Raw genomic sequence first — 12,500 nt, forward strand, 5'->3', positions numbered from 1 at the left:
GTGTATAATTGTATTCCGTATATAGACTTATATAAAACGCACAAAGCCGAAGGCTACTTGTCCTTCTCGGTTTTTTTTTATTATTTATTTATAGCAGCAAGCCGTTATATCTCCCTCGACTTGATGATGTTATCGCGCGATACTCGGCTTCGAGTTCTCTCCTCCTCCTTTTTCTTCTTCTTCTTCTTCTTCTTCTTCTTCTTCTTCTTCTCCTTTTTTTTCCTTTTTTTTCTTTTCTTTTATCGATGGAAAAAGAATTCGGGCTTAACTACGGCGGATCCCGCGGGATTACTTTAATATTCTATATAATGTTTTCATGTGTGTATTCGTCTAAACGCTGTCTCTATGTTCGTGTCGATGAGAGATTGCGCGTGCGTGTGTCCGTTTGTATATATATATACGCACGTGTACATATACAAATGCAAACAGATGCATACATACGGATGTATACGCGCATATATTTAAGGACGTGTTCTGTGTAAGTGTAACGTGTCTCAGGTGCAATCGTGTTCTGCGTGTTTGGTAGCCTAGATGACCTCGAAACGCTGATCAGTCGAAAAAGGGGAAAGTGAGTATATCTTCGTCGCGTATCTGGGTGTGTGTCTCTGTGTGACGTTCGTTCGTGTGTGTACGTGATACGTTGCCTGTAAGCGTGTGTGTACGTGTGTATAGATGGTTACATTCGAGTTTCGAATGCTCGAGTTTCAAACGAAACCGACGCGTAACCTGCACGCACCGTAGCCGTAAGCTTCTCGACGTCGATCTATCGGATCCTTCACCCTGGTGTACCCTTGCCTGGAACTATTTTTTTCTTCTTTTTTCGTTTTCTCTATTACTAACGACGCGACGTCCGCGGATCCACGATACTGTCCTACTGTCTCCCCTGGTTTCTGAGAAGGAAGGACAGGAAGCTTGAGATCGTTTAAAACGATCGATTGTTCGACGCTGAACCTTGTTTGTCTTCCCGAGCTCGCATCTCCGTGAAAGCAGCGTGTGACGTGTGGCTTCGATTCGATCCGTGAGATATCGGATGCTACTGCGATCGTAGGTCCATTGTCGCCCCGGTTGAATGATAACAATAAATAACGTACCTTTTACGTCGCATTAGTTCTCGATGAAGACGCACGCGGAGATCAATCGTCGGAACGAACGTCGCGCGGTGGCTTCCGAGCGATTGCAATTCAGATTCCCGAGTGCAATCTTCGATAGCGTCAACTAGATTCATTTCCGCCCTCGAACTCGTGTCCCTCCAGTCGTTCCTGTTGTCACTTCTGCGATTTGCTTCGACCACCGCGAACGTCTTCCCGACTTGAAACACGATCTTCGAGAGTTTGCTTCTCTTCCCGTCGAGCGCGTGTGATTACCTCATCGTTTCAAGTTCGTAAATACTTTCAGAATAGGCGGCATTCTCGAGGATGGGGATAATGAAGAAGCTCGTAGGATTTCGTTCCTGAAGATCTTTCTCTCTTCTCTTTCTCTCTATTTCTCACCGTTGGCGATCAGCGGGGAAGATTTCTTCTTTCATGGAGATACTTCGGCTCGCCCTCTCTCTTTCTCTCTCTCTCTCTCTCTCTCTCTCTCTCTCTCTCTCTCTCTCTCTCTCTCACTCTCTTTCTCTCTGTTTTTTTTTCCTTTCTCTTTCCTCTTCCTTCCTCCTTTTCTCGCGTACTATAATGCCTTCAATACTCTTACTTCCTGAGCAGCTACAAGCTACGAAAGCACAGTGAACAGATCACTCGACGGTAGGACACAACGGGGTGACGGTCTCTCTCTCTCTCTCTCTCTCTCTCTCTCTCTCTCTCTCTCTCTCTCTCTCTCTCTCTCTCTCTCTCTCTCTCTCTCTCTCTCTCTCTCTCTTTCTTTCTCTCTCTCTCTCTCTCTCTTTCTCTCTCCCGAAAAGAGTCACTCCGTCTTGCCGGGACGAGGGATCCTTCAACGGGAATGTGGAATCCGTCGGAGCGTCTTCCTACTTCTCCTTCCTCTCTTCCTCTTCCTCCTTCTTCTCCTCCTCTTCTTTTACCACTTGCCATTTCCCGCAGTTTCAAGGACGCGATGTCTCTAATTCTCCGTGTCGTTGTTGCCCTTTCCCCAAAACTTGTCGAAGCGATTTCGCGCTTTCTCTAGAACGTCGCTCGCTGCCGAACGCTGCGCCGAGCCTGGCACTACCGGAGACGCTTCTAACACGTGATAACCGCCCGCGGTGCTGCCGGTGGTAACCGGGGTGTCTCCGGCGCCCGCGGTACCACCACCACCACCAGTCTGGGGCGACTCGGCCTCGAGAACACGATAACTCTGTTGCGGCGCGGGTGACGGCGCCGTTGTCGTCGTCGTCGTCGTCGTCGTCGTAGTCATCGACGTCGTCATCGGCGCAGTCGTGGTAGTCGGCAGGCGGCCGCTTTCCTGTTTCTTTCTCTCGAGCTCGAACATCGGATCCTCCAGACATCTCAGGTACGTGCCCGCCACCGGTTTTATCGACGGCTCTGGGCTTTGCCGTTCCTTGGTCTCTTCGGCGGTGTCGGCGACCTCCTGGAACCGCACGTGGAAATGGTCCCGAATAAGGTAATTTGTGTATTAAATAAGATCAGAAAACGTCAACGTCGATAAATAAATGTGAACTCTGCGCCCTATTTCGTATGCTAGTAATATTTCACACAAGTGCACGAATTAATAAATTAACCGATCTCTCACGGTAGTCGAAGCAGGAGAAATGTATCGGCTGACTCGTTCCTGACCTTTTCTCTCTTCGTGAGTGTGTCCGGAGCGGTCGTGGGTAATGGGCTGTCCCTTTCCGAGTCCAGATCCTTATGTCCGTTGATGCCGCTAAAACTACCGAGCGAAACGCTCTCGCTCTCGGGCGACTTGTAACCGGAGTGCTGGGAGTGCTGCGATTTGTGCTGTGCCGCGAGCTCCGGCGGTGCCGACTGCGGCGCCGATGGTACCGACGACGGTGCCCACGTCTTCGCCTCGCTATGCGGACGCGTTAGGGGCTCTTCGGCAAGAACAGTCAGAAGAAAATTCCGTGAGACATCGAATATGTTGGTTACCACTTACAATCTTCGAAGCAACTTGGACAAATGTCGAAGCAACATGTGAATGATCAGTCGGACGAAAGTCCGAAAGAAGGAAGGCAATCGAGTGCGCGCGAGATGATGATGAGCTTGGTCTTACCCTCTCGGACGTTTTGCGTAACGGTGAAGGTCTTGCCGGTGTCGAGAGGCACGGTCCAGTTTACGGGCTCCGGCGAGCGCATGATCATCTGCTCCGGCGACTTTACCCTGGTCGGCTCCGGCGGGCTTTTTACCACCGGCTCGTCGTCCAGCCACGGACTTGCCGTGGCAGGCGCTGGTGCCTGCGTTGTCTGCGACGGCGGCGTCGACGCGACGCTCGAGTCCCCGCCGGTGACATCCCCGTTTACCTGCGGCTCGGCCGTCACTGGAACGTTTGACCGGCGCTTTAATGCCGACGTAGAGCCTGCCCGTCCTCTCTTTCCCATCCCGTGACCCCGCGAAGCTTGCACTCGATGGATTCAAGGGCGACGGCGATCGGAATTCGCCTGATCAATTTACTAGTCTCTCCCGCACCCGGGATATGTTCTCGTTCTCGCGAATTCATCGACATCGGACGACTGCGGAATTTCGCTCTATGGAATAGAGCCACTCGCTTCGGCTTGACAACATCAAATAATCATTCGCGAGACCGTGTACGAATAGTTTATTGTGTATTCCCACTCGTTGTCATTGTCGCAGCAGCGCGCTCGCAGTCGGAACATCGAGTTGGCAACTTAACATCAAGGTGTTTGCGTTCGTGTGAATTACAGGGGGGAGTTGCAATGTTATGAGGAGTAGTTACGAGTTACATGATCGGTAGTGCCACTCGGGGGACTAACTCGCCAATCCGCTTTAACTATTGCAAATGCGGTATGCACAATACAACCAGTGACCAATTACAGGTGACCGGGAGAGAGAGCAACCCTTTCGCTGCGACCGACCCCGCGTCTCGCCGAATGAAACGATTGCGATTAAAGTGGAGAATCAAAATTAAATGTTAGGGATTGAAATTTTTGTTAATAAATAAATTTTGTTGTTATTAAGTAAATTCTTTTTCGTCGTTTGTTACAAACAAGCAATTTCTGTATTACAATTCTGAAACCTTTGATAAATATTCACGATTGACAACATAATAATATGTAGATACTGACAATCAGCATTATTAATCTTTTCATTTTCTCGACTTCGAACTTCGACGGGCGGCTAGGCGAGAGCGCGCGTACTTAATGTCACGTAATGTCAGCGGAAGAGTTCGAGCGGCGAGTGATATCGAAGCATCGGATTTTCTCGCCACCATTTATCTTCCGGCGTGTGAAAAATATCTAGGATACACGTCAGTGAGTAGGCACCGGGTTAACACTGAAAAAAATTGAACATTCCGCGCTGCTGCGACGAGACACGACTTCGCCGACCTTCGCCGTCGGATGTTTTCCCGTCCGCGAATTAGCTGCGGTACTTTTTACGCACACCCTTCCCTCGACGTTCCGGCTGAAAGATCGGGGGACTTGGGGCAGGCTCAGCTCGACGTTGCGAATGCAGTAAGGTGTCGGACAAACCAATCTGATCGGTCTGTCCGTCGCCTTGAAACATTCGTTGGCGTTAAACGAAGCCCACTCTTAATCGTGACATCGAGTACAGGCGGACTCTTCTCGAGTGCGAGTAAGAAACTACACCTAGAAACACTGCGAGTATAGTATATATATATATATATATATATATAAATATATATATATATATAAATATATATATATATATATATATATATATATACATACAGGGTGTCCCAAAAGTAACGGACCACCCTCCTAATAACTCTTCAGTATTTAAGTTTCAAAGAAAATGATCTGAATAAAAGTTGTAGGGATTTAAGTGAGTTACCTTATGATGACCTTGACTTTCATCTTGACCTCTATTTTCAAGGTAATTTGAAGGTCATTTGAAGGTCAACTTGCGTGTTTTTAAATGGGAACCCTTATTTTTTATTACACTGTTTTTTTTCTACTAGTTAATTTGAACAACTTTTGTCTAAAATATTTGTTCATTTGTCTAATATTTTTCGACATATTTGAGGAAAACTTGATAACTTTTTCAATATTTAACTTACGACATCTCGCTAACTATTTGTCGGGAGAAAAAGTGATACGAGACTTTCTTGCGCTTTATTTAGTCTCAAGAATATATTGTTTGATGATTTTGAAACTTCCAAAAGTCAGTAAATTAACAAAAGTCAGGGCGCTATTGTAACAATATATTCTTGAGATTAAATAAAGCGCAAGAAAGTCTCGTATCGCTTTTTCTCCCGACAAATAGCGAGATATCGTAAGTTAAGTATTGAAAAAGTTATCAAGTTTTCCTCAAATATCTCAAAAACTATTAGACAAATGAAAAGATATTCTAGACAAAAGTTGTTCAAATTAACTGGTAGAAGAAAACAGTATAACACAACACAATAAAAAATAAGGATTTCCAAAAAACGCAAGTTGACCTTCAAATGACCTTGAAAATAGAGGTCAAGGTCATCATAAGGTAGCTCACTTAAATCCCTACAATTTTTATTCAGATCATTTTCCTTGAAACTTCAATATCGAAGAGTTATTAGGGTGGTCCGTTACTTTTGGGACACCCTGTACATATTTATGTATGTATATCCCGGATAGTACACTAGCGTACTCAGGATGCAATATAGATACGTAGAAAAAAAGATACGTATAACAACATATAGATGCACAAACATGGAGAGAAAGAGGAACAATGCAGATATCTATTATATACGCATATAGTGCACGGAAACGTCGAGGTTGCGCGATGATCTCCCGAGTTACAAGCGATTGGAATCTCGACCCGTTTTAAGGGGGGAATCACACGCGGAGCAGGCCGTTTCAAAAGCTATTTTTGCGAATTCTTTTCGAGCAGAAACGGTAGGATCGATGGACTTGAAATTTTCACAGTGTATTCATTAATGTGTTCAAAGTATAAAATATAAATTTCTTACTATCTATATGGAAAATATGGATAAAACTTTAAACGCGTTTTAAACTGGAAACACCCTTTTCTTAAACTGCCGACACGATTATGCAAAAGCTACTGAATCGAATATACATGTAGTTCTGAACACAGTTACATTTTATTTTGTTCATTTTTGTTTTAAACATGATTACAGATTGAAAGAAGTTTCATTTTCGATACTTTATTTTTGTTCACAATAATTATTTTTCCAGACTTTGGCTTCACTGCCCTCATTTTGGTACGGGCTATAATGGCAACCGTATATTTTAAAAATCCTTCCCCTTTTTTTGGTCTCAGAATAGTGAAAGGCCCGGAATTATGTCGGCAACGAACATAGAACTCGTAAACGAATGACTGCATTTTTATCTGATGTAATTACAAACTGGATCGGTTCTTGTGATTCGATAAAATTTACTTTATACTTTGAACATTAATGAGAGAATACACTGTGAAAATTTCGAGTCCACTCAAGTCTTGCCGTTTCTCTTCAAAAAGTTAATCCATAAAAATAATCCTGAAAACGACCTTCCGCATGTAATTCCCCCCCTCTTAACGTCGCGCGCGAGTTTGTGCACGATTCAGCCAGCGTAATTCTTGCGTAATTATTGCGCCGAATCGATTTCTCTCATCCAGCAGATTTTGTCGTTCTCGGCAGACTCGGCAGCGCGACATCAAGTCCGCTCGGAACGGAACTGAAAAATCACCGCGACACCTGGACACTCCCGCGCGCGGTGGGATCGCCGACTTTAATCAACCTCCTCCGGAATATGCTGCTGAGATCCTTTACGGTGATATCGTGGGACATCTTGTATACATATGTATTATATATATATATATATATATATATATATATATAGGCGCGTGTGTGGGTGTGCAGGTGTGAGAGTGTCGCGCAACAGGTTGACAAAGGACTTAACATAGAGACAATTTGTTATTCTCGCTTTGACTGGCCGAAACGATTCGTCGAGTGTGCGTGTAGATTGCGCGATCGAGACGTCTCATCTCGCGCCTCGCGTGTGCCATCGCTCTCGACGATTGCCCCAATTATCACAGTCTCACGGACGAAGCGTTCGCGTATCGCGAGAATAATAAATCAAGCGCCGCCGCCGTCTGCGGACACATTCGAGGCGTGCATCGCCGAGAATATCGACGGCGCACGCCTCGAATCAGGCTGAAGAGTCGTTTCGGCGGTGCTCTCTCTCGGTCCTTTCAGCGAAGAAATCACTTCTCCCGCCAGATGGATTTTCGATGGCCGCCTTTCGAGGAGCGCGAACGGGAAACTATGTTCAGCATTTTCCCTATTTTCCGATCATGCTTCGTCGAGCCTGCGGCTATCGCCCACTCCGGAGCCATTAATACGCGAGACTTTCCGCTCGAGGTGCTCGAGAAGAACCGAAAGAAGCACAACGACCACGCGATCGAGACGAATTACCGATTGCGAATTACCGAATACACGACGAAAAAAAAAACGCACATAATGCATCGGCCAAAAAGTCGAACGTAGAGTAATCCGACGTACATGAGCATTTCGAAAGTAATCCGAGCCGATTTGCAGAAGATCCGCGCGCGACTCTTCTCGCGCCGGAAACGCAACCGTCGCGCTTTTACGACCGCGCGCGAAGCGCCCGGCTTCGTCGTCGCGAGACTTGATTCGATTCCACGACGAGGAAGAGAAACAGACGATGAAGTACCTTTCGCGCGAGCAAGACAGATCTGGCGATGCGTACCGTTTCGTGCCGTACGAGCGAGGACGAAAGATCGAGACCCGAGACTCCGTTATATACAAGCGCAATTTGTAGTTTCGCCAAAAATGTCCAATAAAGGACGCCGCCGTGTGCGGCCGATAAAAGTTGCGGTGCGTCCGCAACGTAGCTCGTAGCTCGTTTTTTCTTTTCTTTTTTTTTCTATCTAATTCCCGAGACTTTCCGATGTTACGTGTCGGCGCGGTACGGAAGTTGCTCCGAGAGAAAAATTCGTTCCTCCCAAAGTTCCCTCGAATCGTCGTTCGCGACAAAGCACGACTTGGCGAAAATTTCGAAGAGTACGCGGCTGAACAGTTGCGACTCGCGGCTGCTACGTACGTACGTCGATAAGACTTACATACAAGTATGCTCTTTATACAGGGTGTACAGGGTCAACATATAGATCATACAACGGGTTGCCCACCCCGATTCGAATGATAAGGCAGAGATTGTCGAAAAAGTCACTCGTCGACAATGATATCTGAAGTGCTCCCAGTTGTTATAACGAGTGCGACTAATGTCGCACTGTGATCGTTTGTGACATTAGCCGAGTCTCATTAAATAGAAAAAAAGAAAATGTTTAAAAAACCGAAACTGAGAAATGAACATTACGAATTCAAGCAGAGCAAATAAGAGTAACAGTTAGGGGAGTAAATAATGCAACATATTTTCTCTTGTTTCGTGTAATTTCTTAATTTCTTTCTCGCATTGGAAAATTCGATAGGAATTGGAGATTAGAAAGAAATGGTACAGAAATATTTAGAAGTCTTATATACTGTGTTCCATCGCTTTTCGAATAGGTCGCTTCTGCGAAAACATGTATCGACCGGAAACGCAGCATAATTTACTGATCGCAACTTAATCAGTGATAACTATTAAGCGATATATTTTCGGTACATGATCTCGTATTTTGATGTCCGTTTTATCAAAAGTAGCGTTTGTTTTTTCAAGCTTTCGCAATCACTTTTTTCGATCAAAAGACTTCAGAATACGAGCATTCTCTAATGAGCTACACTCTAATGAGGAGTTCTCAATAAAGCTTAGCTCCTATCATTAACGATTCGCCTGCAAAATTACAATAAATTGCATTCATCATAACTAGGAGCACTGCAAATATCATTAACGACAAAATCAACGAGTGACTTTTTCGACAACCTCTGCATTATCATCCGAATGAGGGCGGGCAGCCCGTCGTACTGACCTGTATGTTGATGTTACACCCTGTACGTATAAAGTGGAAAGTCGTGGTAGGGAGAAGTGTTCATATTCGACGGCAGTAAGATTCGCGAGAATCTTGCCCGTCAAGAGTGCCGTGCGTTTCTCCATCGACGTGGTCACTCGCAAATTGCAACATTTTTGCACATCGCACACAGTATGGCGGATTACGGTTCAGTGTTCGGCAGAGGGAGAGAGAGAGAGAGAGAGGGGGGGGGAGAGAGAGAAAGAGAGAGGGGGGAGGGAAATCTGGACGTAGCGATTGCGATTTTTCAAGGAGGTTTCTCGAGGAATATCGAGTGCATTCGTTGTCGGGAGGTGATCGTTGATACGTGCATTTGAGCGTCGATTACCCAACTCAATCAATAGGCTGAATAAGCCGCGGATTAGTGAGAAATGTGTGTGCTCACGCGCGCGTTCCATTTTTTGTTCGACGTACGCTTAACGACGGAATCTTGGTACATGGTAAATTTTCCACGACGTGTTGCAAATAATGCCATGTCATCGACGTAAAAGACGACAATCCTTTGGTAAGAAAATACACGACTTTGCAAAGTGACTTTCACTTCATTTCTTATAATTCATCAGAAAATAACATACAGCTCACCCTTTGAGTGTCGTCTGGGACGTTTGCGCTGATCTTTCATCCTAAAGAACAGGGAAGACGACACGATGCTCTATACTGCGCTGCGAATTCACGGGTATTGCATTCGCAAAATCGACGCTCGCACAACGTACCATGCAACACGACAAAGGACTGAGGCAATCGCTAGAGTACAGAAAGAGAGAACAGAAGAGGAAGAGAGGCAGCGAGAGGCACAGATCAGTGAGTGAGAAATACAGAGGCATACATAGAAAGAGATAGACAGACAGACAGAGAGAGAGAGAGAGAGAGAAAGAGAGAGAGAGAGAGAGAGAGAGAGAGAGAGAGAGAGAGAGAGAGAGAGAGAGAGAGAGAGAGAGAGAGAGAGAGAGATCTTACACCAACCAGGGCTTCACAACCAACGTCTATAACAAAACGGAGCAGTATTATATACATAGAACAGCGAGCACACGAAGCAAAAGACACGCTAACTGGACGACGTAATATGAGAAAACAAGATTAGACCGAGACTTAACCGGCAGCATGCTACTTACTAGCTTGGGCGGCAGTAGCGGCTCGATTTGACGCGGATCGACTATCGGAGGATGATTTGGATGGATCATCGCCGGCGGCTGCAGCCGCAGCTGCTGGATGCCCGCGGGCCAATTTTGCCTGAGCCTCGTTCGCACCTTGGCACCGGCTTAAATCTTTAACACGCTCCGGCCTGGCCGCAGCGGCAGCGCCCGACGTAGGTAGGTGATGGACGGTCGTATGAACCGAATGCTTTATCGGGGGTTTTACGGCGGTACTTGCGCTAGTGTTAGCGGTAGTGACGGTGGTGTTGGTGGTGGTGGTTATGGTGGTGGTAGTGGTGATGGCGGTAGTAGTGGATTTGGCGTGATGAAGAGGGCGATGGGGAGGAGCGGTGGTCGCGAGGAAGGCTAGAACATACCGTACAAGAAAGAGTACAATGATGAATAGAGCCTGGGGCTGTTGGCGCGCGCGCGCGCGGGAGAGAGAGAGAAAGAGAGAAAGAGAGAGAGAGAGAGAGAGAGAGAGAGAGAGATAGAGAGAGAGAGAGAGAGAGAGAGAGAGAGAAAGAGAGAGAGAGAGAGAGAGAGAGAGAGAGAGAGAGAGAGAGAGAGAGAGAGAGAGAGAGAGAGAGAGAAGGAGAGCTAGAATGCGCTAAAACCGTCCAGAAACCGCATTCCCTTAGCCGCGGGTCATGCGCGATTGCGAACTCATCGGAAGTCGAAACCGCGGTATTGTAATTATATCGTATTACATTGTACATCGTAATGTACTGCGACCGCGCGCGCACGCGGGAAAACGAAAGGAGAGTCTCTCCGAGAGAGAGAGAGAGAGAGAGAGAGAGAGAGAGAGAGAGAGAGAGAGAGAGAAAGGATGAGCGATCGTCTTCTTCTGTTATTGTTCTCCGCGGAAAGAACTCACAATCTCGAAAATCCCCCGAGAGAGCCGGGAAAATTTTGTAATCGATAATTATTCGATTCCCCCCCGTGCAAGTTCCGTTATGTAGCTCGTTACGTGCAAATTACCGTCGCTCGGTAGACTGAGCAAAATCGCTTGTTTACGACAGCGCGATCGGATTTCCAGCGCGTAACTATGCGAGGCGGCTTCTAAAGTTAGACAATCTTCTTTCCGACATCGACTTGTTCTTATCTCTTACTCGCTATTGAGCGCAGTCCGCGTGTGTCTTAAACGTTTTACTCTGAACGAAAGATTTGGACGTTCCGATTTTGGGCGTTCCGATGATTTCGATCCGTGGTTTTGTCGGAAGATAAATTATGCAGCAATGTGTGTGTCGAAGCGCGATGAAATTCGCAGCGCCTTTGCATCTGTCGAATGAAGAAAATTCTCCAGTGTGTTCTTCCGCTCGTTTCAAAGTCTATCGAGATTAGAAAATTAATCTCCCAAGTGTATTGTGAGTGAAATTTGATTATACAAATTTTTCCAAATTGTATCAATCTCGTTGTGTGTCGCACATTTATTCCTTTTTTCGCATTCGAATTCAATCGCGTTCGACACGACACGCCAGCTACTCGCTATTCGTTAAAGTCTATCGGCGGGTACTGTCAAGTGAGGATGCAAGAGCACTCCTACAAAGTCTGTCGTATTTGTTGGAGGGGTTGTTGGTGGACGAAAGGGGCTGAGAATTCTAAGGAGTGGAACGTGATTCGCGGTACGAGGAAAGATCGAACGAGTAAGCGAAGGTAAGCTAAATAAGTGGAACAACGTTTCGTAATATACCGCATAGGTATCAAGCCACACGTGTGTGCAAGATGTAACATCAACATGCAGGTCAGTACGACGGGTTGCCTGCTCCTATTCGGACGATAATGCAGAGGTTGCCGAACAAGTCCAGGAAGCAATTGAGAAATTATGCGAAACCAGAAAGTATGTTGTATTATTTATCTCTTTAACTCTCATTTACTCTGCTTAATTCCTCTGCGTAATATTTATTTCTCAGTTTCATTTGTTTAAACATCTCTTTTAATTCAATGAAGCTCGACTCCCCCTGTCGATAAAAGGTCGATAAACTGTCGATAACGATCACGGTGCAAAGTTAATCGCATTTGTGGGATAACTGTGGAAGCGCTGCAAATAGCATTATCAGCAAAGTCAACGAGTGACTTTTTCGGCAACCTCTACACTATCTCCCCAGATAGGGTCAACCCGTCATACTGATCTGTATGTTGATGTTACATCAACTGTACTTTGCAGAAATGTTCAACTACGATCGCCAGGAAAACCAAACCGTGCTCTCGTGCGAGGAGCTATCACTCCGCAGTTTCGACTAATTTTGTAAACGAGGGATCGCTCCCTTACCGGTTGCGCCGCGAATCACGCTTCACTCCGTAAATCTCGGAGTTATCGAGACAGATTAAT

General features: G+C 46.0%; 1 protein-coding gene across 15 annotated transcripts in view; it reads right to left on the reverse strand.

The window, feature by feature from the left end:
• Nucleotides 1–1,876: 1,876 nt before the first annotated feature.
• The window catches only part of LOC105190229 (mucin-5AC), a 54,841-nt gene continuing 44,217 nt past the window's right edge, over nucleotides 1,877–12,500 (reverse strand). For 12 of the 15 annotated variants that reach the window (XM_025296912.1, XM_025296890.1, XM_025296889.1 and 9 more), the window contains 4 exons: nucleotides 10,148–10,534; nucleotides 3,169–3,432; nucleotides 2,733–2,989; nucleotides 1,877–2,526 (listed from right to left, as the gene is read on the reverse strand). In XM_025296912.1, the coding sequence (XP_025152697.1) occupies nucleotides 2,059–2,526; nucleotides 2,733–2,989; nucleotides 3,169–3,432; nucleotides 10,148–10,534 (1,376 nt within the window). In that variant the 3' untranslated portion in view covers nucleotides 1,877–2,058. Of the gene's footprint in view, nucleotides 2,527–2,688; nucleotides 2,990–3,168; nucleotides 3,433–10,147; nucleotides 10,535–12,500 lie in introns of all 15 variants that reach the window. The other 3 variants (XM_025296927.1, XM_025296928.1, XM_025296921.1) reach the window with 2 other exon arrangements.

This window comes from Harpegnathos saltator, unplaced genomic scaffold (assembly GCF_003227715.2).
Source record: "Harpegnathos saltator strain DR-91 unplaced genomic scaffold, Hsal_v8.6 scaffold10, whole genome shotgun sequence".
NCBI lineage: Eukaryota > Metazoa > Arthropoda > Insecta > Hymenoptera > Formicidae > Harpegnathos > Harpegnathos saltator.